General features: G+C 42.0%; 1 protein-coding gene across 1 annotated transcript; it reads right to left on the reverse strand.

Moving 5' to 3' along the window:
- Nucleotides 1-449: 449 nt before the first annotated feature.
- On the reverse strand, nucleotides 450-26,996 carry LOC309634776 (formin-2-like; the record flags this gene model as incomplete). Its single annotated transcript, XM_082405185.1, has 4 exons — nucleotides 22,120-26,996; nucleotides 1,090-1,816; nucleotides 737-798; nucleotides 450-542 (listed from the first exon to the last, which is right to left on the reverse strand). The coding sequence occupies exons 2-4, from the start codon at nucleotides 1,802-1,804 to the stop codon at nucleotides 450-452; spliced, it is 870 nt and encodes a 289-aa protein (XP_082261311.1). The 5' UTR covers nucleotides 1,805-1,816; nucleotides 22,120-26,996.

Consider the following 26,996-nt stretch of genomic DNA (forward strand, 5'->3'; position numbering starts at 1 on the left):
TTATCCATTTGATACTTCTGGAGAAAAGTCTAAAATTGCTTCACTAAATACTGATGTAATCATCTACAGGCAAGTTTTATTTTTATTTATTTTATTTTTAATAATTTCCCCCCAGAGTTTTAAAGGAAAACGCTTCCCTCATATTGACAAATTGTGCAGAGATGAGCCCCCGTTCATGTTATCTTTTACTGTGCAGCTGAATTCTCGTCCAATACAGAGGCTTCATCAGCCAACAAGTCTCTATTGGCTGCTTCCTGCTGCCTTTGTCCTGGTTCAACCCGAATCCAAACAAGCCAGTTGGCAATGGTGGAGGAAGAAATCCACACGTCTGCGGTGTTGGTGAAGTGCTACTCCCAGCTTGTGGTGGGAGAGGAAAACCTGATCCAGGAAGCAGAGGGGGTGGGGAAGTGGGGCGGCACCTGTTCAAGGAGGGGGAGGAGGGGGAGGAGCTAGAGGAGGCCGAATCCCCACACCTGGCAAAAGAGGAGGTGGGGCAGGAGGAATTCCCACTCCAGGAAGAGGTGGGTCAGGAGGAATTCCCACTGCGGGAAGAGGGGGGCAGGAGGGATTCCCACTGCGGGAAGAGGGGGGCAGGAGGGATTCCCACTGCGGGAAGAGGGGGGAAGGAGCGATTCCCACTGCGGGAAGAGGGGGGCAGGAGCAATTCTCACTGCGGGAAGAGGGGGGCAGGAGCAATTCCCACTCTGGGAAGAGGAGGGGCAGGAGGAATTCCCACTGCGAGAAGAGGGGGCAGGAGAAATTCCCACTGCAGGAAGAGGCGGGTAGGAGGAATTCCCACTGCGGGAAGAGGGGGCACATTAGGAATTCCCACTCCGGGAAGAGGGGGCAGGAGGAATTCCCACTCCAGGAAGAGGGGGGCAGGAGGAATTCCCACTGCGAGAAGAGGGGGCAGGAGAAATTCCCACTGCAGGAAGAGGGGGGTAGGAGGAATTCCCACTGTGGGAAGAGGGGGCAGGAGGAATTCCCACTCTGGGAAGAGGTGGGGCAGGAGGAATTCCCACTCCGGGAATGGGGGCTCAGCAGGAATTCCCACGCCGGTAGGAGGTAGGGCAGCAAGAATTCCCTCACCAGGCAAAGGTAGGGGAGGGGATGGCAGCATCTCTGGACCAGGCGGAGGAGGAGGTGAGGGGCACGGTGGGCTGGGCAGCGCAGACCAGGGCGCGGCACCGGGCGGGGGCGGTTGGGGAGCCGTGGTGCTCAGATCAGGCATCTGGCGGGAGGACTTCGGAGACAGAGGCAGCGCGGGGGGGATGTCATGGCTGTTTTCAGAGGAGGGGAAAGCAGAGTGCTCATGGCTGGTTTCAAACTCCGTGTGAAGAGAAAGATGGGAAGTCTGTGAGCTCGCCTGTCCTTGACCGTCAGACCAGGGCTGCGACGCAGGTGGTGGAGTCTGGAGGGACAGATGTGCGTCGAGCTGAACTGATATTCGCCTTGGAGACACCACCAAAGAAATATCTGCGCAGAATTTGGTCTGAGGTCCGGGAGGTGAGGACGGCCCGGCTGAGTCTCCATTCGTGGCCTCAGGCAGGGCGCCCATGGGAGGACGAGTCAGCGTCCCACCCTCCTCTGTTGGGGACGCCTGGATGGACTTTGCCTGTAAAATCCTTTGATGCCCTAAGTCCTTTTCTCCCAACCTGAGAGCTTGCAAACACATGTCTCCGGAGGTGGCCGCCTCCAGGTCTGCGGCCGGGTACTGCTTCTCTAGCTCAGCTATTTTGGTCCTCAGATCCTCAATGGTCTGCTCCAGCTGCTGAATGACAGTGGCCTGACACTCAGATTTCATGTCACAAACTTCCTGAGGGGCAACAGAGACTTCACAGTTAAATATAAAATAAGGAATACTCAAAATACCAAAAACTAGTTTTACAAAATTAAGCAAAATGTATTTGTTTGTTATAATACTTCTAAACGCTCCCTCCACGGAAAGACACTATTGCTACTTCCACGTGTCCCTTCTTTTCCAGCCTCAGATTTCAAACTGGTTTACACACGTGACCATGAAGTCCTAAGGTCTTTGTCTAATCTTCGAATGAAATCATGGAAGACCGGCAGACCGCTGAGAAGAGGGAAGAAGAGGCTGAGTGACAGACCCACTTAATGCCATGATAGGCTATTCTCTTCCTGCCCAGTAACATCTGATATTAGGACGTTCCCTAAAGACATTTTAAATCCTGAGTTTTAAAGGTAATCACAACCTTTAAAAGGTAATCTCTAAAAGAGTCTCCAATAAGATCATGGAAAATATTTCTGATATCCATACTGGCATATGCATATGTCTTATGTGCATGTATACAACTTACATCACGTTTACTACAATTCAAATATTTTATCCAAGGCATTTCAGAAAGGGATGCCTTTGGTCACCACAATTTATGAAGATGGCTGAGAGCAACTGTGACCCCGTATGGGTCACCCTCACACGCACACGGTGTCTTCCTCTCCCAAAGGGACACTTTCAGGAAAAAGTGCTTTGGGTAGAGAAAAGGGGGGAGCCCTCTGGGTAAACTGATTACCAATAACAGATGAGTAAGAAGAAAAGACAAGAAAGAGGAATGGGTAAAGAAAAAGGAGGAAAGCAGGGACAGGAGGTAGGAGAGAAGCGGGGACAGACTCCAGCTGACTGAAGCTCAGGCTCACACACTTGCTCACACAGGCTCAACTGCTCCCTTAATGCTGGAATGAGAGGGGAGGGGGGAGGTCCCCATGTTCAGAACTGCTTCTCCAGAGCATCCAGGGCTTTTCATAGATGACTCCAACAGATGTCACCAAGAGGAGCCACCATCCATGGCACAGACACCTACTACCTTCCCCTTTTTTCATCTACAGTGAAGGAATAATTAAGAGGTTAATACAAAGATGACAAAAACTACTGGGTTGGCCAAAAAGTTCATTCAGGTTTTTTCATCTCTTGATGGAAACCTAGGTTGTTTCCATAACTTGGCAATTATAAATAATGTTGCTACGAACATTGGGCTGCATGTATCTTTTCGAATTATTGTTTTCATTTTTATTTTTTCAGATAAATACACAGGAGTGAAATTGCTGGGTCACATGGTAGGTTTTAGTTTTTTTGAGAAACTTCCATACTGTTATCTGTAGTGCCTGCACCAATTTACATTCCCACCAACAGTGTATGTGGGGTCTGTTTTCTCCACATTCTCGCCAACGTTTGTTATTGTGTTCTCTTTTTTTACATTTTCTTTTTTATTATTGTTTTGAAAATTTTATTGAAGTATAGTTGATTTACAACATGTTAATTTCTTCTGTACAGCAAAGTGACTCAGTTTTGTGTGTGTATGTATGTGTATATATATATATATATATATATATATATATATATATATATATATATAAATAGTTATTGTGTTCTTTTTGATGACAGCCATTCTGACATGTGTGAGGTGATATCTCATTGTGGTTTTGATTTTCATTTCTCTGAGGACTAATGATGTTGAATATCTTTTCATCTGCCTGTTGGCCATCTGTATGTCATCTTTAGAAAACAGCCTATTCAGGTCTTTTGCCTATTTTTAAATTGGGGTTTTTGGTTTTTGTTTTTAATATTTATTTATTTATTTAGGCTGCACTGGGTCTTAGTTGTGGCATGCAAGAACTTCGTTTTGGCATGTGGGATCTTTAGTTGCAGCATGTATGTGGGATCTAGTTCCCTGACCAGGGATCAAACCCAGGCCCCCTGCATTGGGAGCACAGTGTCTTAGTCACTAGACCACCAGGGAAGTCTCAGGGTTTTTGTTTTTTGATGTTCAGTTGTATGAGCTGTTTATATATTCTGGATATTAAACACTTATCAGTCACATAATTTGCAAATATTTTCTCCCATTCAGTAGGTTGCCTTTTCATTTTGTCAATGGTTTCCTTTGCCATGCAAAAGTTTTAAGATTAATTAGGTCCCATCTGTTTATGTTTTTATTTCTTTTGCTTTAGAAGACAGATCCAAAAAAACATTGCTATCATTTGTGTTAAAGAGTGTTCTGCATATCTTTTTTCTAGGAATTTTATGGTTTCTGGTCTTACATTGATATTTAGGTCTTTAATCCATTTTGAGTTTGTTTTTGTGTAGGGTGATAGAGAATGTTCTAATTTCATTCTATTACATGTAGCTGTCCAGTTTTCCCAGCACCACTTATTGAAGAGACTGTCTTCTCCATTGTATACTCTTACCTCCTCTGCTGTAGAAGAATTTGACAATATAAGCTCAGGTTTGTTTCTGGACTCTCTATTCTGTTCCATGGCCTCCCCAGGAGACCCTCCAAGACCAGCAGGTAAGTCTGTCCCAGGGTCCTATGAAATTGTGGTTTTGCCCTTGTTTCTGGTGTGCATGAGATTTTGTGTGCACCCTATAAGAGTGAAACCTCTGTTTTCCCCAATCCCGTGTAGCTCCTGCAACCAAGCCCCACTGGGCTTAAGCCAAATGCTCTGGGGTCTCCTCTTCCCAGTGTCAGACCCCCACACTGGGGGGCCTGACGTGGGGCTCAGAACTCTCACTCCTGTGGGAAAACCTCTGTAAGATAATTATTCCCCAGTCTGTGGGTCATCCACCCAGAGAGTGTCAGATTTTATTATATCACAACTCCACCCCTCCTACCAGTTTTTTGTGCTTCCTTCTTTATGTCTTTAATGTAGAGATATTTTCTGGTAGGTTTCAGACATTTTCAACAATGGTTGTTCTGCATATTTTTCTGATATTGGTGTCCTCCTGAGAGGAGGTGAGCTTAGGGTTCTTCTACTCCACCATCTTGGCTGCTCTGTCAGGATTCACTCCCCTTTGTTGCGTTTAATATTCTCTCGTTGCCTTTTGTTTTTGCCAATTACAATATGTCTTGGTGTGTTCCTCTTTGGCTTTGTCCTCTATAGGACTCTGCACTTCCTGCACTTGGCAACTGTTTCCTTTTCCCAGGTTGGGGAAGTTTTCAGCTATTATGTCTTCAATTATGTTCTCAGCCCCTTTCTCTTCTCTCTTCTCCTTTTGGGACACCTACAATGCAAATATTAGTATGCTTGATGTTGTCCCAGGGGTCTCTTAAACTGCCCTCATTTCTTTTCATTCTTTTTCTTTTTTCTACTCAGCATCAGCAATTTCCACTGCTGTCTTCCATCTTGCTGATCCATTCCTCTGTATCATTTACTTTACTATTGATTCCTTCTAGTATATTTTACATTTCAGTTATTGTATTCTGCATCTGTTTAGTTGTTTTTTATATTTTCTGACTCTTCATTAAAAACTTCTAACTTCCCACTCTGTGCATCTATTCTTCTCCGAAGTTCTTTGATCATCTTTACAATCATTACCCAGAACTCTTTCCTAGGTAGATTTCCTATATCCACTTCACTCAGTTCTTCTTCTGAGGTTTTTTTCTTGAACCTTCATCTGGAACATTTTTCCCTGTCACCTCATTTTCCCCAACTTGCTGTTTTTATTTTTATGGGTCTGGTAGGTGCATTTCCTGACCTTAGAGAAGGGGCCTTTTGTGGGAGACAGAGTTCCAGCAGCACGCTCCCCTATCATCACCAGAGCCATATGCTCTAGGAGTCCCCCCTATGACGTCTGTTTGGGTCTTTCTGTTGTGGCAGGCTGATTATGGTCCAGTAGGCTTGGTGGCTCCCAGTCTATTTAGTTACCTGGTGTGCATTGTGCAGAGGCTGCTGGCCACTGGTTGGCAGAAATGGGTCACGAGGCAGTTGACTGCAGAACCTCAGGGAATCCCAGGGCTAGTGCTGGCTATCTGGTGGGCAGACTCATGCTTCAGGTGATGCCAGGGCTGTTGCCTGCCCACTGGTGGGTGAAGTCAGGTTCTAGGGCAAGTACCAGCCTACTGGTGAGCAGAACCAGGCCCTGAGGTCTGGTTGCTGGGCCCCAGGGGTCCTAGAGCAGGTGTCGGATCACTGGTGAAGGAGGCCAGTTCCTAACAAAGATTTCTGTGGGTCCCGAGTTTTCTTGAAACTTGTGTTGGCCTGCTACTGGGCAGAGCCTGCTCTCTAGTGGGATGGCTGGTCCGCAGACTGCAGTGCTGTGGTTTTCTTACAGCTAGTGTTTGCACCCTGGTGGGTGGAACTGGGTCCAGAGACAACTATGGGCTCAAGGGGTTTTAAGGCAGCCTGTCTGCTGATGGATGAGGCTGTGTTCATGCCCAGTTAGTTACTTAGCCTGAGGTGTCCCAGCACTGGAGCCAAAATGGCCCTTGCCAGCACCAGTGTCCATGTCCACATGATAGAACAAGCTCCCCAAACAGCTGCCACCAGTGTCTATGTCTGCAGGGTGAACTGCAGGGAGAGGAGGTGAGCTTAGGGCCTTTCTACTCTACCATCTTACACATTTTCTCCCAAACTTCTTTTTTTTTTAATTGAAGTATAGTTGATTTATAGTGTTGTGTTAATTTCTGCTTTAGAGAAAAGTGACTCAGTTATACATATATATACATTCTTTTTTATGTTCTTTTCCATTATAGTTTATCACAGGATATTGAATATAGTTCCCTGTGCTGTACAGTTGGTCTTTGTTGTTTATCCATTCTCTATATAATAGTTTACATATGCTCACCCCAACCTCCCACTCCATCTCTCCCCCACCCCCGCCTTGGTAACCCCAGGTCTGTTCTCTATGTCTGTGAGTCTGCCAAACTTAATTCTTAAACGTTATTACCACAGCCAGCTATTTTTCATCATAGGTTTAAGTATAATAAAAGAATGTATAAAACTTAAAAGCCATGAAGAAGAAGAGGGGGAAGAAGAAAAGGAGAAGAGACTGATCCTAAATCAGGTTCTCACTAAAATTTAGTTTTAAAGGGAGAAAAGGGGGGAATTCCAGTGGTTAAGACTCTGCACTTCCACTGTAGGGGTCAAGGGTTCAATCCCTGGTCAGGGAACTGTGATCTCACATGCTGCATGGCACGGCCAAAAAGAAAAAAAGAAAAAAAGAAAGAAAATTAAAAGAGAAAAGGAAAAAAGTGATCTTTGCAATTCTGTACAGAATCTATACGAGTGAATCCTTATAAATGGAGGAAAGATAACAAATCTATTTTAGTCAACACAGTAATATATCTTATATATCACTAATTTTGAGATTATTTATATTTTAAAATATTGCTTCAAACCTCTAAATTGTTAAAAGTGGTAGAGTCTGCCATCCACTTTGGACGAACAATTGTATACAATAAGTCAGCCAAAATTCTTCCATTTCTGTATAATTTTATATGTGGGTGGTGTTGGTTAGTTCTTATAAATTGTTTGAATACTTACATATCACAAAAGACAAGTTGTCATTAAAAATAGTATGTTCGCCAAAGTATTTTTCAAAATACAAGATTATCTTATTCCCAGAAAAAGAAACATCACTGTATTAAGGCTAAAACTGTCAAAAAGAAAGCCAAGATACATTCAAGGAAAGCTTTTGCTGAAAACTTAATTTGCTCATCTTTGAAACGTTATTATGTTTACTGTGTAAGCAAGATACTTTCAGAGCCTAGAATATAAAACCACTTATAGGTAAGCTAACACTGTGATAGTTTATTCTATAAATGTTAATATGAGATATGCAATTCATTTTCTACAATATTCAGATTTTCAAGTTCTGCTAAATTCTAAGGTCACGTTATTGTAGACATCTCTAATATTTGAATTCTACTCTTCACAGAAGCCTACAAATTCTCTATGTCTCATGCTCTGAGTTCTAAAACATTCTACAGCTTTGGAGAAAGCCAATGAGATTCCAGATTTACAATAAGGCAACACATGCTGTACATAATCCTATAGGAAAAGAAACCCAGATTTTAAATCGATAATATTATGCACAGAAATAAAGTGCAATCGATTTCAAGTTCAAAACGGAATTTCAAGTTTGAAAACGAATTTCAAGAAAGAAGGAACTATCAGAATATATGGTGACTGGTAAATAACTCACCTCAGGCTCCTTAAAGTAGAACATATTATGGAAAAGAAGAGTATCACACAGAGAGCTAAAATAGCATCTCTGCAATCCTTACAATGAAAAAGATAAGGAATTACTGAAAATGGAATATTTCTGAATGGAAACGACAAGTGTCTTCCAACCCCTTCATTGCATAGATGAGAAATATGGGGTGCGGGGTGAGTGTTCAGTTAGAAATCATCATTGATGGTGTAACTTTTGACATCTATGGCACTGATTGATAATCTGATTGATGGGAAGGTACAGTTACCATCATTAGTGAATAACCAAAGTGGAAGTAATAAACAACATGTCTGGGAAAGGGGTCAGAAAAAATGGAAATAAACAACCTTTTTGGTTCCCTCACATCTTCTGAATGCTCTCTCTCACTACTTGAATTGCAGCAAGGTCCTGCACTAACTCTAAAGCAAAATATTCCTCAACTCTCCCAATTAGTGCAAGGAAGAAAAACAGTCTTATCACAATTTTCCTTCAGTGATGATCTGTGGATAAACATCTCACCTTCTCACCACCCTCTGCACCAACACACAACTAGCCTCTAAGGTCATTAAACTTCTAAAGAACAGAGCTCACAGCAAGTCTGGTGGAGTGGCTCAGGGGTGTATGCACGTGTCTGCAAATGAAGGGAAAGCCCTGCAAGCAGTGATCTGGGAGCTGTAAATAAATTCTAGCTGGTTGTCAGGTTTGCAAATACAGAATCTATAAATAATGAGGATCAACACTACATCAAGACAGCAACTTTGGAAGCCAGAGTATTGTCCAGACATATGATAATAATGACAAGGCAACAGCTAACATTTGAAGTGCCCTACTATGGGCCAGGAGCTCTTCTAAGCACTTTATAAAAATTAGTGCATTTAAATCTCACAAAACCCTATGAGACCAGAGTTATCATTATCCCCATTTTGTAGAAGAGGAAATTAAGGCACGGAGAATAGAATACGTTGCTGAGGTTCCTCAGGTAACAGTGGGGTAACTGGGATTTGTGCCCAGGAAAACTGGTCCAAAGCCCAATCCTCAGTCACTATGGGGTGAACAGAAGAAGGATTTCTATGACTCCCCAACGAGCACCTCTGCTATAGACAGTGTGGTCCCCATATATTTCTTCACTCATCAAACATTTTCTGATCTGCCCAAAAATGTCAGGTGCTATGTTAGATATTGGAGGGACAAGTAGAATAAGGAGAGTCTTAGCTTTAAGGAGGTCAACTGTCTATGAGACATGCGTAACACAACAATTATGGAAAAGCAAGGTAAGTATAGGGTCCCAGAGCAGAGGCATCAAAAGGGGTCTCTAGATGGAGGCCTCTCTGGGGACGTGCTGAAGAGGGAGTGAAGTTTGACATGAGTTTAGATTAAGAAATAGGAATTCAGTGAATTAAAAGGTGGCAGTAGGAGTGAGAAGGAAAAGATACCAAAGACAGTTATGAAGGATGCTAACGCCTAGAAAACAAGGGTGTCATTTTAAGGCTGTAAGAAGCCAAACACGTAGGAAATAGTGGGTGATGAGGCTAAAGGCAGAGGATGGCAAGGGAAAGCCTTGCATGTCACCCGGGGGTCTGACTCTTCTCTCAAACACCATGAGCAGAGAGCAGGCATGAGTACATTTGGCTCCTAGAAGGACAGCTCTGGAAGGCTGTGGAGGGCAGATTAGAAGGGACTGAGACTGGAGTGACCAGACCTGCTGGGAGACCACTGCAGGGACCCAACAGGGCTGCAGCGAGCCTGGAGGGATGGGGGGGTGCGGCCCCTCACGTCACCAGGACTCCCACATTTGCTATGTCCTCCCACCGCGATGCATGCTCATTTCTACATCTGGATCTTCAATCTCTCCTCCATCTGAAATGCTCTCTCTCCTCCCCTCTTCTGTCCAAAAATGATCACTTTGAGGACTTGCTCTAAGTTTCCCCTTTCCTAAGAAGCTGTCCTTAATTACAAGTTCTCAACAATGTTCCCATTTTTTAAATTCTGTAATACAACATACACTAAATACCTTGGCCGAATTACATTACAGCTTGCAGATCATTTCATGTATACAGAAGAGCCCCAGACCGTACAATTCTTTGTATTTCCTTCAATACCTACCACAAATACCTTGCACACGGCATGTCAGCACATGTCCAAGAAGCATCCTTTATAAGCTATGAACTTTTATCAGCTCAGCTATCCCTTTAGAGCAGGAGTCCCCAACCCCCAGGCTGCAGACCAGTACCAGTCTGCGGCCTGTTAGGAACCGGGTCGCACAGCAGGGGGTGAGTGGTGGGCGAGCGAGCGAAGCTTCATCTTCCTCTCCCCATCGCTCCCCATCACTCACATTACTGCCTAAACCCCCGACCCCGTCCATGGAAAATTTGTCTTCCACGAAACCGGTCCCTGGTACCAAAAAGGTTGGGTACCGCTGCTTTAAAGCAGCTGCTTGAACTGTTTGCCCTTCTCCACAGGTCATCAACAATGTTGCCCAGCACAAAGGGATTTTACACCCGTTAAAGCTCAGTAGAACAAAGACACAACTTCATTTCACCTGCAAGTCCTACTGCCCCAGAGAAAAGCAAAAACAATGTGTGACCTCTAATGCTTTTCTGACATTCTCACCTCAAATTGTAACTGCTTTCCAGATGCCTGCTGGTTTTCACTCTTAAAACTGACAAACCAATTTCTCTTTTTTCTTTACTTCTAAAATTAAAATGTCTAATATTTTTCCTCTGAGCTAGGTGGAGTTTCCATAAAATGAGAATGTATTTTTCAGAAAAACCCTGTCTTCCCCGTAATGCATCACGGTGAACACCTTCCAAAAATGTCACCATTTCCCAAGTCGGTGCCTCCATGGGGGTTTCATTGTGTCTCCCCGCTTCCCGACTACTCCTCCGTCACTGTGCCAAAGTGTTTGTCGTGGTACCTAAGAACGTTCACAGTCTGAGGCAAACTTCAAGGAAGACTAACCTGTAATTTTGGACTGCAATCAAGTCTTTTCCCTACCCTTTAATCCCTCTTTTTCTTACTCTGGTCTGTAATTTAGTTGTTTACTCACCTTGGAAATTGTTGTGTGCTGGGTTTATAATTCACATGTGAATTCATATCACATTTTGTCTTAGAGTTCAGAAGAAACATACGTTTACCCCAACCTTTGATATGTCTAATACATTCTCATGCAATTCGAGTGGTTTGTTTCTGTGTCTCCATCACTATTCCTTCAGAACTATGTTCCTCACAACTCTCTTTTGATCTGACCAATTCTGTTTTACTCTCTGAACTTGCCTCTGCCAAGACACAGGTGAGTAACCCTCAAGTGCCGTCAACCAGGCCACCCCACTTCGTTTATACGCATTCCTTTCATTCGCTCCTAAATAAACATGTTTCTGAAACTAACAATAAATTGTAGTGAGTGGCCATTGTATAAAGAGCACTAGAAAAGATACTCTGAAAGGAGGACCAATAGAAAAGAATACTCAATTCCTCAATTAAGTTTGTAACCCTATTAGGCATTGAGAGGACCCAGGAGGACTGATCAGAGCAGGATCCTGGGGGAAGAGTTTTAAGCCAATTTCGAAGGAGGTTAAAACTGGACTGAGATAAGATTTTGCCACTTACCTAAAATCATACACTTTTTTCTGACATTTGAGAATTTATTTGCATACAACATATGTGGTAAGAGAGTGTTGATCTTGATTAATTTCTTTTCATTATCCAACACTCTGTAATAGACGTGGCTGTTCTCAATTAATCCATACCGGAATGTGTAGGAAGACCCAACTTTCAATTGCTTGATGTACCAATTCCTACCCAAAGCTAGAGTTTTCAAAGATCAAACTCTATTCTATTTACCTTTCAACTAGTACATTTACATCAGAAGGGTGTTGAGAGCTTTAGGAAAATACTTCGAAGCACACATTTTATATACAATTTCAAAATTATTAATTATTATTAATTTAAAATAATTTATATAATTTTAAAATAAGTTAAAAACTGGGTGGTAACCAGTTTAGCTACCATATATTAATCTTTAACGTAGAAGTAAACGTTTCTAGAGAATGTAATTGATATTTGGCTATTTATATATTGTAGAATGCAAAAGGATTTACAGTTTAAATAGTATTTCAAATGCCAAAGAATAAAAAACAGACTTGAGACAGTCCTGTTTCCGTTTTATGAAATAACTCTTTAGATAGAGCAGATTTTAGAGCATATTATTTGAAATTAATCAGTAAGTGAGATCTAAAGAAAGCAGTTTTGTTTTACAACTTCCTGATCCCACGGGACCATGGGTGACAGTGCTCGGGGGCGGCCAAGTGTCTCACTCCACAGGCGAAGAGTATCTCCGCACCTTCCACTCCTCCCAGCTGAGAAAAGGCTTTAGGAATCATGTGTTTTGTCTAGGGATATGGAGCTCTCAGAATTATTCACTACAGGGAGAGAACAAAAGACAAAACCAATTCCATAAATTCCAGCGTGCTCGGATGGAGAGAACAGGTGCCTGGACGCGTACCTAAAGAAAACAGAGAGTGCAGGATGTGCTTCACCTCTGCGGAGGGCCCCACCCTCTGGGTGCCTCACGTTCATCAGTCACACAGCAAACCCCCCGGAAGCCCCCCCACTTCCTCTGCAGGGGCAGCTTACAGACAGAGAGACTGCTGTCTAGTAACTAAGAAGCAAGGCATTCAGAGGAGCTTCAAGATGGCGGAAGAGTAAGACGTGGAGATCACCTTCCTCCCCACAGATACATCAGAAATACATCTACATGTGGAACAGCTCCTATAGAACACCCACTGAACACTGGCAGAAGACCTCAGACCTCACAAAAGGCAAGAAACTCCACACGTACCTGGGTAGGGCAAAAGAAAAAAGAAAAAACAGAGACAAAAGAATAAGGATGGGACCTGCACCAGTGGGAGGGAGCTGTGAAGGAGGAAAGGTGTCCACACACTAGGAAGTCCCTTCACGGGCGGAGGCTGTGGGTGGCGGAGGGGGGGAGCTTTGTACCCATGGAGGAGAGTGCAGCCACAGGGGTGCGGAGGACAAAGTGGAGAGGTTCCTGCACAGGGGATCAGTGCCAAGCAGCACTCACCAGCCCGAGAGGCTTGTCTGCTCACCTGCCGGGGCGGGTGGGGGCTGGGAGCTGAGGCTCGGGCTTCGGTCGGATCCCAGGGAGAGGACTGGGGGTGGCTGCGTGAACACAGCCTGAAGGGGCTAGCGCACCACGGCTAGCCAGGAGGGAGTCCAGGAAAAGGTCTGGAGCTGCTGAAGAGGCAAGAGACCATTGTTTCGGGGTGCGTGAGGAGAGGGGATTCAGAGCACCGCCTAAATGAGCTCCAGAGACAGGCGCGAGCCACAGCAATCAGTGCGGACCCCAGAGACGAGCATGAGACGCTAAGGCCGCTGCTGCCACCACCAAGAAGCTTGTGTACGAGCACAGGTCACTCTCCACACCGCCCCTCCTGGGAGCCTGTGCAGCCCGCCACTGCCAGGGTCCCGTGATCCAGGGACAACTTCCCCAGGAGAACGCACCGTGCACCTCAGGCTGGTGCAATGTCACACTGGTCTCTGCTGCCACAGACTCACCCCAAATCTGTGCCCCTCCCTTCCCCCGGCCTGAGTGAGCCAGAGCCCCGGAATCAGCTGCTCCTTTAACCCTGTCCTGTCTGAGCAAAGAGACGCCCTCAGGTCACCTACACACAGAGGCGGGTCCAAATCCAAAGCTGAATCCCAGGAGCTGTGTGAACAAAGAAGAGAAAGGGAAATTTCTCGCAGCAGCCTCAGGAGCAGCAGATTAAATCTCCACAGTCAACTTGATGTACCCTGCATCTGTGGAATACCAGAATAAACAACGAATCATCCCAAATTGAGGAGGTGGACTTTGGGAGCAAAGATATATATTTTTTTCCCTTTTTCTCTATTTGTGAGTGTGTATGTGCGTGCTTCTGTGTGTGATTTTGTCTGTATAGTTTTGCTTTTACCATTTGTCTTAGGGTTCTATCCGTCCGTTTTTTGTTTTGTTTTTTTTTTTTTTACTTAAAAATTTTTTTTTCTTAATAATTATTTTTTTACTTTTTATTTTAATAAATTTATTCTATTTTATTTTACTTTATTTTTCTGTTTTATTTTATCTTATTTCTTTCATTCTTTCTATTTTTTCTCCCTTTTATGCTGAGCCATGTGGATGAAAGGCTCTTGGTGCTCAAGCCAGGCGTCAGGGCCGTGTCTCTGAGGTGGGAGAGCCAACTGGTCCACAAGAGACCTCCCAGCTCCACATAATATCAAATGATGAAAATCTCCCAGAGATCTATATCTCAACAACAAGACCCAGCTTCACTCAATGACCAGCAAGCTACAGTGCTGGACACCCTATGCCAAACAACTAGCAAGACAGGAACATAACCCCATCCATTAGCAGAGAGGCAGCCTAAAATCATAATAAGGCCACAGGCACCCCAGAACACACCACCAGATGTGGACCTATGCACCAGAAAGACAAGATCCAGCCTCATCCAGCAGAACACAGGCATTAGTCCCCTCCACCAGGAAGCCTACACAACCTACTGAACCAACCTTAGCCACTTGGGACAGACACCAAAAACAAAGGGAACTACGAACCTGCAGCCTGCAAAAAGGAGACCCCAAACACAGTAAGTTAAGCAAAATGAGAAGACAGAAAAACACACAGCAGATGAAGGAGAAAGGTAAAAACCCACCAGACCTAACAAATGAAGAGGAAATAGGCAGTCTACCTGAAAAAGAATTCAGAATAATGATAGTAAAGCTGATCCAAAATCTTGGAAATAGAATAGAGAAAATACAAGAAATGTATAACAAGGACCTAGAAGAACTAAAGAGCAAACAAACAGTGATGAACAACACAATAAATGAAATTAGAAATTCTCTACAAGGGATCAATAGCAGAATAACTGAGGCAGAAGAACGGATAGGTGACCTGGAAGATAAAATAGTGGAAGAAACTACTGCAGAGCAGAATCAAGAAAAAAGAATGAAAAGAACTGAGAACAGTCTCAGAGACCTCTGGGACAACATTAAATGCACCAACATTTGAATTATAGGAATCCCAGAAGAAAAAGACAAAAAGAAAGGGACTGAGAAAATACTTGAAGAGATTACAGTTGAAAACGTCCCTAATATGGGAGAGGAAATAGTCAATGAAGTCCAAGAAGCACAGAGAGTCCCATACAGGATTAATCCAAGGAGCAACACGTCAAGACACATATTAATCAAACTATCAAAAATTAAATACAAAGAAAAAATATTAAAAGCAGCAAGGGAAAAACCACAAATAACACACAAGGGAATCCCCATAAGGTTAACAGCTGATCTTTCAGCAGAAACTCTGCAAGCCAGAAGGGAGTGGCAGGACATATTTAAAGTGATGAAGGAGAAAAACCTACAACCAAGATTACTCTACCCAGCAAGGATCTCATTCAGATTTGATGGAGAAATTAGAACCTTTACTGACAAGCAAGAGCTAAGAAAATTCAGCACCACCAAACCAGCTTTACAACAAATGCTCAAGGAACTTCTCTAGGCAGGAAACACAAGAGAAGGAAAAGACCTAAAATAACAAACCCAAAACATTTAAGAAAATGGGAATAGGAACATACATATCGATAATCACCTAAATGTAAATGGATTAAATGCTCCAACCAAAAGATATAGACTGGCTGAATGGATACAAAAACAAGACCTGTATATATGCTGTCTACAAGAGACCCACTTCAGACCTAGGGACACATACAGACTGAAAGTGAGGGGATGGAAAAAGATATTCCATGCAAATGGAAATCAAAAGAAAGCTGGAGTAGCAATTCTCATATCAGACAAAATAGACTTTAAAATAAAGACTATTACAAGAGACAAAGAAGGATACTATATAATGATCAAGGGATTGATCCCAGAAGAAGGTATAACAATTGTAAATATTTATGCACCCAATATAGGAGCACCTCAATACATAAGGCAAATACTAACAGCCATAAAAGGGGAAATGGACAGTATCACAATCATTGTAGGGGACTTTAACACCCTACTTTCACCAATGGACAGATCATCCAAAATGAAAATAAATAAGGAAACACAAGCTTTAAACGTTACATTAAAATAGATGGACTTAATTGATATTTATAGGACATTCCATCCAAAAACAACAGAATACATATTCTTCTCACATGCTCATTGAACATTCTCCAGAATAGATTTTATCTTGGGTCACAAATCAAGCTTTCGTAAATTTAAGAAAATTGAAATTGTATCAAGTATCCTTTCTGACCACAACGCTATGAAACTAGATATCAATTACAGGAAAAAACCTGTAAAAAATACAAGCATACAGACACTAAACAATACACTACTTAATAACCAAGAGATCACTGAAGATATCAAAGAGGAAATAAAAAAATACTTAGAAACAAATGACAATGAAAACACGAAGACCCAAAAGGTGTGGGATGCAGCAAAAGCAGTTCTAAGAGGGAAGTTTATAACAATACAATCCTACCTTAAGAAATAAGAAACATCTCAAATAAACAACCTAACCTTACACCTAAAGCAATTAGAGAAAGAAGAACAAAGAAACGCCAAAGTTAGTAGAAGGAAATAAATCAAAAAGATCAGATCAGAAATAAATGAAAAAGAAATGAGGGAAATGATAGCAAAGATCAATAAAATTAAAACCTGGTTCTTTGCGAAGATAAACAAAATTGATAAACCATTAGCCAGACTCATCAAGAAAAAAAGGGAAAAGACTCAAATCAATAGAATTAGAAATGAAAAAGGAGAACAATTGACACTGCAGAAATACAAAGGATCATGAGAGATTATTACAAGCAACTCTATGCCAATAAAATGGACAACCTGGAAGAAATGGACAAATTCTTAGAAATGCACAACTTTCCTAGACTGAACCAGGAAGAAATAGAAAATATGAACAGACCAATCACAAGCACTGAAATTGAAACTGTGATTAAAAATCTTCCAACAAACAAAAAAGCCCAGGACCAGATGGTTTCACAGGCAAATTCTATCAAACATTTAGAGATGTGCTAACACCTATACTTCTCAAACTCTTCCAAAATATAGCAGAGGGAGGAACACTCCCAAACTCATTCTACAAAGCCACCATCACCCTGATACCAAAACCAGACAAAGATGTCACAAAGAAAGAAAACTACAGGCCAATATCACTGATGAACATAGATGCAAAAATCCTCAACAAAATACCAAGAATCAGAATCTGACAGCACATTAAAAGGATCATACACCATGATCAAGTGGGGTTTATTCCAGGAATGCAAGGATTCTTCAATATACGCAAATCAACAAATGTGATACACCATATTAACAAATTAAGGAGAAAAACCATATGATCATTTCAATCGATGCAGAGAAAGCTTTCAACAAAATTCAACATCCATTTATGATAAAAACCCTGCAGAAAGTAGGCATAGAGGGAAGTTTCCTCAACACAGTAAAGGCCATATATGACAAACCCACAGCCAACATCGTCCTCAATGGTGAAAAACTGAAACCATTTACACTAAGTTCAGGAAGAAGACAAGGTTGTCCACTCTCACCACTATTATTCACCGTAGTTTTGGAAGTTTTAGCCACAGCAATCAGAGAAGAAAAAGAAATAAAAGGAATCCAAATCGGAAAATAAGAAGTAAAACTGTCACTGCTTGCAGATGACATGAGAATTGCATATGACATGACATTCACAGAGAATCCTAAAGATGCTACCAGAACACTACTAGAGCTAATCAATGAATTTGGTAAAGTAGCAGGATACAAAATTAAGGCACAGAAATCTCTAGCATTCTTATACACTAATGATGAAAAATCTGAAAGTGAAATTAAGAAAACACTCCCATTTTCCATTGCAACAAAAAGAATAAAATATCTAGGAATAAACCTACCTAAGGAGACCAAAGTCCTGCATGCCGAAAATTATAAGACACTGATGAAAGAAATTAAAGATGATACAAATAGATGGAGAGATATATGATGTTCTTAGATGGGAAGAATCAACATTGTGAAAATGACTATACTACCCAAAGCAATCTACAGAGTCAATGCAATCCCTATCAAACTACCAATGGCATTTTTCACAGAACTAGAAGAAAAAATTTCACTATTTGTATGGAAACACAAAAGACTCTGAATAGCCAAAGCAATCTTGAGAAAGAAAAACGGAGCTGGAGGAATCAGGCGCCCTGACTTCAGACTATACTACAAAGCTACAGTAATCAAGACAGTATGGTACTGGCACAAAAACAAAAATATAGATCAATGGAACAGGATAGAAAGCTCAGAGATAAACCCACATATATATGGTCACCTTATCTTTGATAAAGGAGGCAAGAATATACAGTGGAGAAAAGAAAACCTCTTCAATAAGTGGTGCTGGGAAAAGTGGACAGGTACATGTAAAAGTATGAAATTAAAACACTCCCTAACACCAAACACAAAAATAAACTCAAAATGGATTAAAGACTTAAATGTAAGGCCAGACACTATCAAACTCTTAGAGGAAAACATAGGCAGAACACTCTATGATATAAATCACAGCAAGATCCTTTTTGACCCAGTTCCTAGAGAACTGGAAATAAAAACAAAAATAAACAAATGGGACCTAATGAAACTTAAAATCCTTTGCACAGCAAAGGAAACCATAAACAAGAACAAAAGACAACCCTCAGAATGGGAGAAAATATTTGCAAATGAAGCAACTAACAAAGGATTAATCTCCAAAATTTACAAGCAGCTCAATCAGCTCAATAACAAAAAAACAAACAACCCAATCCAAAAATGGGCAGAAGACCTAAATGGACATTTCTCCAAAGAAGATATACAGATTGCCAACAAACACATGAAAGAATGCTCAGCATCATTAATCATTAGAGAAATACAAATCAAAACTACAATGAGATATCGTCTCACACCAGTCAGAATGGCCACCATCAAATAATCTACAAACAATGAAAGCTGGAGAGGGTGTGGAGAAAAGGGAAGGCTCTTGCACTGTTGGTGGGAATGTAAATTGATACAGCCACTATGGAGAAAACTATGGAGGTTCCTTAAAAAACTAAAAATAGAACTACCATATGACCCAGCAATCCCACTACTGGGCATATACCCTGAGAAAACCATAATTCAAAAAGAGTCATGTACCAAAATGTTCATTGAAGCTCTATTTACAATAGCCAGGACATGGTTGCAACCTGTGTCCATCATCAGATGAATGGATAAAGAAGGTGTGGCACGTATATACAATGGAATATTACTCAGCCATAAAAAGAAACGAAATTAAATTATTTGTATTGAGGTCGATTGGCCTAGAGTCTGTCATACAGAGTGAAGTAAGTCAGAAAGAGAAAAACAAATACCGTATGCTAACACATATATATGGAATATAAAAAAAAAAAAAAAGGTCATGAATAACCTAGGGGCAAGACGGGAATAAAGACACAGACTTACTAGAGAATGGACTTGAGGATATGGGGAGAGGAAGGCTAAGCTGTGACAAAGTGAGAGAGTGGCATGGACATACATACACTACCAAACATAAAATAGATAGCTAGTGGGAAGCAGCCGCATAGCACAGGGAGATCAGCGCAGTGCTTTGTGACCACCTTCAGGGATGGGATAGGGATGGTGGGAGGGTGGGAGATGCAAGAAGCAAGTGATATGGGAACATATGTATATGTATAACTGATTCACTTTGTTATAAAGCAGAAAGTAACACACCATTGTAAAGCAATTATACTCCAATAAAGATGTTTAATAAAAAAAAAGAAGCAAGGCACTCTGAAAAACAGAACTGTACTTTTTTTTAAAGAGTAGTGAAGCGCTAAATTTAGTAAAATCGACACAATTTAACACAAAGTTAAACATGTGTCTGTGATTTAATCAGCTTCAATCTATGCCTCTAAAACATATCTTGACATCAGTCTCTTATAAATGGTATAAATACAGTAGAATAACTTAAAATAAACTTCTCACCTCATCTATTTGATGATTTTGGCATGAGGTGGTATTAAATAGCCGCAGGGTGATTACACGTGCAAAAGTCTAATTTTTGTCATAGTGGAGATAACAAGAAGTATAAAGTCAAACAGACCTATGTTCATACCATGGCTCTTACCCTTTATCAATTTTTGACCTGAAGCAAGTTAACTCCTATAAACATCATTTTCTTATCAGTTAAATATGAATTATAATAGTTACTTTAAAGGGTTATTATAAGAATCGCATAAGATAATGCAGTAAAAGAACAGGTGCACAGTACATAGGTAATTAATTCTAGTTTCCTGAATCCCTTTTATGGTGGTTACTTTAGGCTCTTATGAAAGAGACACACATCATCTCAGAAACGAACCAGTCCCTAAGTAAACTTATGATTGATAAAGAGTCACTGATTCCAAGAGTACATGATGTCATTACTGAGTGCTCGGCTTCAACTGCTTCCCAATAATGTTACCACCCAATTAATTTATTATATTTTCTAGCTTCTAGACACTTCACTGGCAACAAGGAAATGAGAAGGTGTGAAATTTAAATCAATCTATTTCCCCCTTGAGTTTCCAAGCTGTAATCTCAGGTGTTTTAAAATTACCCAGTTCATCAGATTTTCCACTTATTATTGGTTCAGAGCTCAAGAAACATAGAAAATCATTATAATTTTACACACATGAATATCTACTTTGAATTATTCCAGCTGGAATCTTAATACACAGAGCAATATTGCTGGTGTTTGGTCACTGTTGATAGTATAGAATACTTTTTGTCCAGGTTTTCTTTGGCGTTATCAATATAACAGAGAATTCAGTAATATACGCCCTGGAAATATGAACTAGAAAAATCTAACATATTATCCCATATCACAACTTAGTCATGCCAAAAAATGTGTTGCAAAAATAATGAGAAGATATTCTGAGGGCACTATTTTTCTTAATTATTTCTCTTAACCTCTTTTTATTTTTCTTCATTGTATTCACTACTGGCTAATCATGACACAGTTAATGAACTACCAGCTAAGTCCACCAGGGCTCTGCAAGTGCCCCAGCCTGACGGAAGTCTCTGCTCTAAAAAACAAAACAAAAAACAAACAAAAAAAAAAACAAACAAAAAAAATCAACAAAAAAAGAAGAAGCTGGGAAAACCTGTTTTATGACATTATCCTTAAGAGTAACTTTACTCTTATGAAAGTGGCCAGTCTAGCTATATTTCTGAAAAGCACCAGATAATCTATAAAATGAAGTTCTCAACCAATTTATTTCCTTATTTATCCTCCAAGAGAAGCAAACTTTCATGCATGATGCAGGGCTGCTTATTTTGAAAAGGGAAGTCATTTTATACTTTGAAAAGTTCTCAAAAATCATCATATTCTTTGATTTTTCAGAGAAGAACACTGTGTCCCAGATAGCCTGAGTATGTTGTCACAAACTGACCAGAAACTGACGGGGGCCTGGAACCGAGGAAGCAGCCATCTCATTTTCTACTCAGACCCCACTCCAGAAAACACGCTTCTTGGTGGTAATTTCTAACACTAAGGTATTTTCAAAGGTAGAGTTGAGGAATGTATAAATAAATTTAAAAAATGGTTTTATACCCCAAAGAGCAATTGCTAACCACAATTACTATTCCATATAAGTGTTTCCTATTTTTGTAGGAAGTGCATTTTGGTGCAAGAAACAAAGGCTTTAATGTGGCTTCTTTAGTAACAGAATAAGAAAGTTTCTGCTGAAATTAAACACACGCTAACTAATGTTTCACCCACCAAAGCAACTTAAGAATATTATTTGGTTTTAGAAAAGCCCTGGCACATCTTTAAAAAAATCATATCCACGTGATTATTAGTGCAACCAGGTCCATTCTGTGCAACAGTGGCTGCTGTTTCCTGCTGAAGCCAGCACTTGTGGGCCCAGCTCTCCAGCAGGACATGGAACAATATGGATGCTGAGGAGTTTGTGCCCAGTGCCACTTCCAGGCTGATTTCCTTCACAAAGTCTGAATGGAAGAAAACCCCCTCCCACCTGACTGGAGTCCCCTGCAAGCTGAGAAACACGGCCGCCTAGCTGGCTGGGCAGATGGAAAGATAAAGCAGAGGCAAATAAGAGAGAAAGGGATCTGATATCCAAATTAAATCTTCTTACCTGCTGAGCAGTATCTGAACATTTTTTCAGAGTTTCTAAAACAGCAGATTGAGACTCTGGGCTGAAAAGGAAGAAGACAGGCAATATGTTAAAGAGAAAATTTTCCCATTTCTTCGATTGCAAAATGAAACTAACTATAATATACCTTCAGCCGTAATAAGCACACAAACACCCAGGCTACCTTTCAGTTATACCTCCGTGTTATGAGGACATGATTGCTTTTGAGTACATGTAACACACAAAATGACACACTCATGTCATTAGGCATTTTTTAAATTAGCTCTACCCCCTTCTTTACACATCAGTCATGATAATTTGTCTCAATAGCTAGTTTCTACTTTTTTCCAGGAAGTATCTGCCAAGACATTCACAGTTCATATTATTCACTTAAGTCTGTACAGTGACAGAAGCCAACTCCCCAGTCTGGAAGGGTGGGATCTTGGATGCCTTACCTGACTATTGACAACTGACCTTCCACTTTCAGTGAGAGGTAATGAGTGCTCACCAAGAGGCAATGAGTAATTGTCATTTGAGAACCTACAGGACTGAAAATTCTTCATGCTGGAAAACCTAAGGGATAACCAAGGCCATGTTTTCTTTTGTTTTTTAAGGTAGGGGATACTTTCTTCTAAGTGAAGCTTGCACGGGAGTTACATAAAAACCTAAGAGAACCTCCAGGAACCCCCAGCACTCTGTGGATGGGAGTCTGAGAACGACTACCCTTGCCCATCCTGGGCATCTGCGGTGAGGAACCGAGGCCCTGACACAGCGGCTGGTGGCGATACAAAGACGAATCTGTCTCCTGACCTTCACTCTGCTCCCTGCCTTCAACTGGCATGCAGACCAGACAACTGACAGCACACAGCTGTCGCTCTGGGGAATACTTCAGACCTTCCCAGTTCAGCAGCATTTTAGTTCATGTATGTGACAATGCATAGAAAAAGTAAAAGGCATTCGTGGTTTAAATCGTACAACATATTGCTAAACTACATAGAAAGTTCTCATTTCACTTGGATTAAAGCGTCGTCTCCACCTAGGCCCACGGACCTCCTTCCACCTGCCCATACCCCTACCTCTCTGGCTCCACACCCGCTCACAGGGCTCTGGCCACACTGGCCTTCCTGCCACCCTGTAACACGCCAGTCCCGCTCCAGCCACAGGATCTCCCACGGAGTCAGGGGGAGAATGTCTGCCCTCGCCCCCACCCACTCCTGGGAGCCCCCCGTTCCCTCTCTCTCTCCACAGTGTGGATCCTCTAAGGAAATGCTGCAGAACTCACTTGTTTGCTGACCTCACTCTCACCTCGACTAAGTCAAACGCTGTGAAGAGAGAGAGTTTGTAGATTCTTCCTTAATGAGTCCCCAGCACCCACAACAGGGCCTGGCGCACCACAGATGTTAAAAATATGTGTTGAGTAGTTGTGGGAGGGGATGAAAGGAGAGATCAAAGAATGAAGAAACCATGGAAGCGAAGCAGCAACCCCAGGAAAGTGGGCGCTGGGCAGTCATTAGGCCTGCACCTGAGCTCAGAGAGCATCTTTCAGAACAAAATCACTGAGAACAGCATGACGTAATCACTCACCAACACGTGTCACTGTGGCAACAGAATATTAACACTGCAGGCATTTTCCCAAATACTGCATTTCACTAAGTTAATCAAAACATTTGTCTCTTACCCTGACAAATTTCTACTCTGAACTCAACACCAGAGTTGGCCAGTTTTGAAGAAAGAGCTTTAACATCAAAGCAAAGACAGTGGAGACCTTCAAGATGGTGGAGGAGTAAGACATGGAGATCACCTTCCTCCCCACAAATACATCAGATATACATTTACCTGTGGAACAACTCCTACAAAACACCTACTGAATGCTGGAAGAAGACCTCAGACTTCCCAAAAGACAAGAAACTCCCCACGTACCAGGGTAGGGCAAAAGAAAAAAGAAAAAACAGAGACAAAATAATAGGGATGGGACCTGTACCTCTGGGAGGGAGCTGTGAAGGAGGAAAAGTTTCCACACACTAGGAAGCCCCTTCACTGGCGGAGGTGGGGGGTGGGTGGGTGGAAGCTTCAGAGTCACAGAGGAGAGTGCAGCAACAGGGGTGCAGAGGGCAAAGCGGAGAGATTCCTGCACAGAGGATGGGTGCCGACCAGCACTCACCAGCCCGAGAGGATTGTCTGCTCACCTGCCGGGAAGGGTGGGGGCTGCGAGCTAAGGCTCGGGCTTCGGAGGTCAGATCTCAGGGAGAGGACTGGGGTTGGCTGTGTGAACAGCCTGAAGGGGGCTAGTGCACCACAGCTAACCAGGAGGGAGTCTGGGAAAAAGTCTGGAACTGCCGAACAGGCAAGAGACTTTTTCTTGTCTCTTCGTTTCACAGTGTGCGAGGAGAGGGGATACAGAGAACCACCTAAACGAGCTCCAGAGACGGGAGCAAGCTGCGGTATCAGTGCAGACCCCATGAGATGCTAAGGCTGCTGCTACAGCCACCAAGAAGCCTGTGTGAAAGCACAGGTCACTATCCACACCTCCCCTCCTGGGAGCCTGTGCAGCCCGCCACTGCCAGGGTCCCGTGATCCAGGGACAACTTCCCCGGGAAAAAACACAGTGCACCTCAGGCTGTTGCAATGTCATGCTGGCCTCTGCCACCGCAGGCTCACCCTACATTCCATACCCATCCCTCCCCCTGGCCTGAATGAGCCAAAGCCCCCTAATCAGCTGTTACTTTAACCCCGTCCTGTCTGAACGAAGAACAGACACCCTCAGGTGACCTGCATGCAGAGACGGGGCCAAATCCAAAGATGAACACAGGAGCTGTGCAAACAAAGAAGAGAAAGGGAAATTTCTCCCAGCAGCCTCAGGAGCAGCGGATTAAATCTCCACAATCAACTTGAACCCTGCATCTGTAGAATACCTGAATAGACAACAAATCATCCTAAATTAGGCAGTGGATTTGGGAAGCAACAATATATATATGTATTTTTCCTTTTTCTCTTTTTGTGAGTGTGTATGTCTGTGCTTCTGTGTGTGATTTTGTCAGTATAGCTTGGCTTTTACCATTTGTCCTAGGGTTCTTTCTGTCCTTTTTTTTTTTTTAGTATAGTTTTAGCACTTGTTATCATAGGTGGATTTGTTTTTTGGTATGGTTGCTCTCTTCTTTCTTTGCCTCTTTCTTTTTTTTATTACTTTTTATTTTTTAATTCTTAATAATTATTTTTTATTTTTCTTTTAATAACTTTAATTTAATTTTATTTTTCTTTCCTTCCTTTTTTTTTCTCCCTTTTATTCTGAGCCATGTAGATGACAGGGTCTTGGTGCTCCAGCCAGGTATCAGGCCTGTGCCTCTGAGGTGGGAGAGCTGAGTTCAGGATATTGGTTCACCAGAGACTTCCCAGCTGCACATAATATCAAACGGTGAAAATCTCCCAGAGACCTCCATCTCAACACCAAGACCCAGCTCCACTTAATGATAAGCAAGCTACAGTGCTGGACACCCTATGCCAGACAACTGGCAAGACAGGAACACAACCCCACCCAATAGCAGAAAGGCTGCCTAAAATCATAATAAGGTCATAGACACCCCAAAACACACCACCAGATGTGGACCTGTCCACCAGCAAGACAAGATCCAGCCTCATCCATGAGAACATAGTCACCATGCCCTCCACCAGGAAGCCTGCAAAACCCACTGAACCACACTTAGCCACTGGGGACAGATACCAAAAACAACAGGAACTACGAACCTGCAGCCTGCAAAAAGGAGACCCCAAACACAGTAAGTTAAGCAAAATGAGAAGGCAGAGAAACACACAGCAGATGAAGGAGCAAGGGAAAAATCCACCAGACCAAAAAAATGAGGAGGAAATAGGCAGTCTACCTGAAAAATAATTCAGAGTAATGATAGTAAAGATGATCCAAAATCTTTAAAATAGAATGGAGAAAATACAAGAAACGTTTAACAAAACCTAGAAAAACTAAAGACCAAACAATGATGAACAACATAATAAATGAAATTTAAAATTCTCTAGAACAAATCAATAACAGAATAACTGAGGCAGAAGAACGGATAAGTGACCTGGAAGATAAAATAGTGGAAATAACTACAGAAGAGCAGAATAAAGAGCAAAGAATGTAAAGAATTCAGGACGCCAGTCCCTCCCATCAGGAAACTTGCACAGACCTCTTAGATAACCTCATCCACAAGAGGGCAGACAGCATAAGCAAGAAGAACTACAATCCTGCAGCCTGTAGAACAAAAACCACATTCAAAGAAAGATAGACAAGGTGAAAAGGCAGAGGGCTATGTATCAGATGAAGGAACAAGATAAAACCCCAGAAAAACAACTAAATGAAGTGGAGATAGGCAAACGTCCAGTAAAAGAATTCAGAATAATGATAGTGAAGGTGATCCAGGACCTCAGAAAAAAATGGAGGCAAGGATCAAGAAGATGCAAGAAATGTTTAACAAAGACCTAGAAGAATTAAAAAACAAACAAACAGAGATGAACAATACAATAACTGAAATAAAAACTACATAGAAGGAATCAATAGCAGAATAACTGAGGCAGAAGAACGGATAAGTGACCTGGAAGACAGAATGGTGGAATTCACTGATGTGCAACAGACTAAAGAAAACAGAGTGAAAAGAAATGAAGACAGCCTAAGAGACCTCTGGGACAACATTAAACGCAACAACATTCGCATGATAGGGGTCCCAGGAGGAGAAGAGAGAGAGAAAGCACCGGAGAAAATATTTGAAGAGATTATAGTCGAAAATTCCCTAATAAGGGAAAGGAAATAGCCACCAAGTGCAGGAAGTGCAGAGAGTCCCATACAGGGCAAACCCAAGGAGAAACACGCCGAGACACATCATAATCAAATT

The sequence above is a fragment of the Balaenoptera borealis genome (genome assembly GCF_965194805.1).
Source record: "Balaenoptera borealis genome assembly, chromosome: 9".
NCBI classification, from domain to species: domain Eukaryota; kingdom Metazoa; phylum Chordata; class Mammalia; order Artiodactyla; family Balaenopteridae; genus Balaenoptera; species Balaenoptera borealis.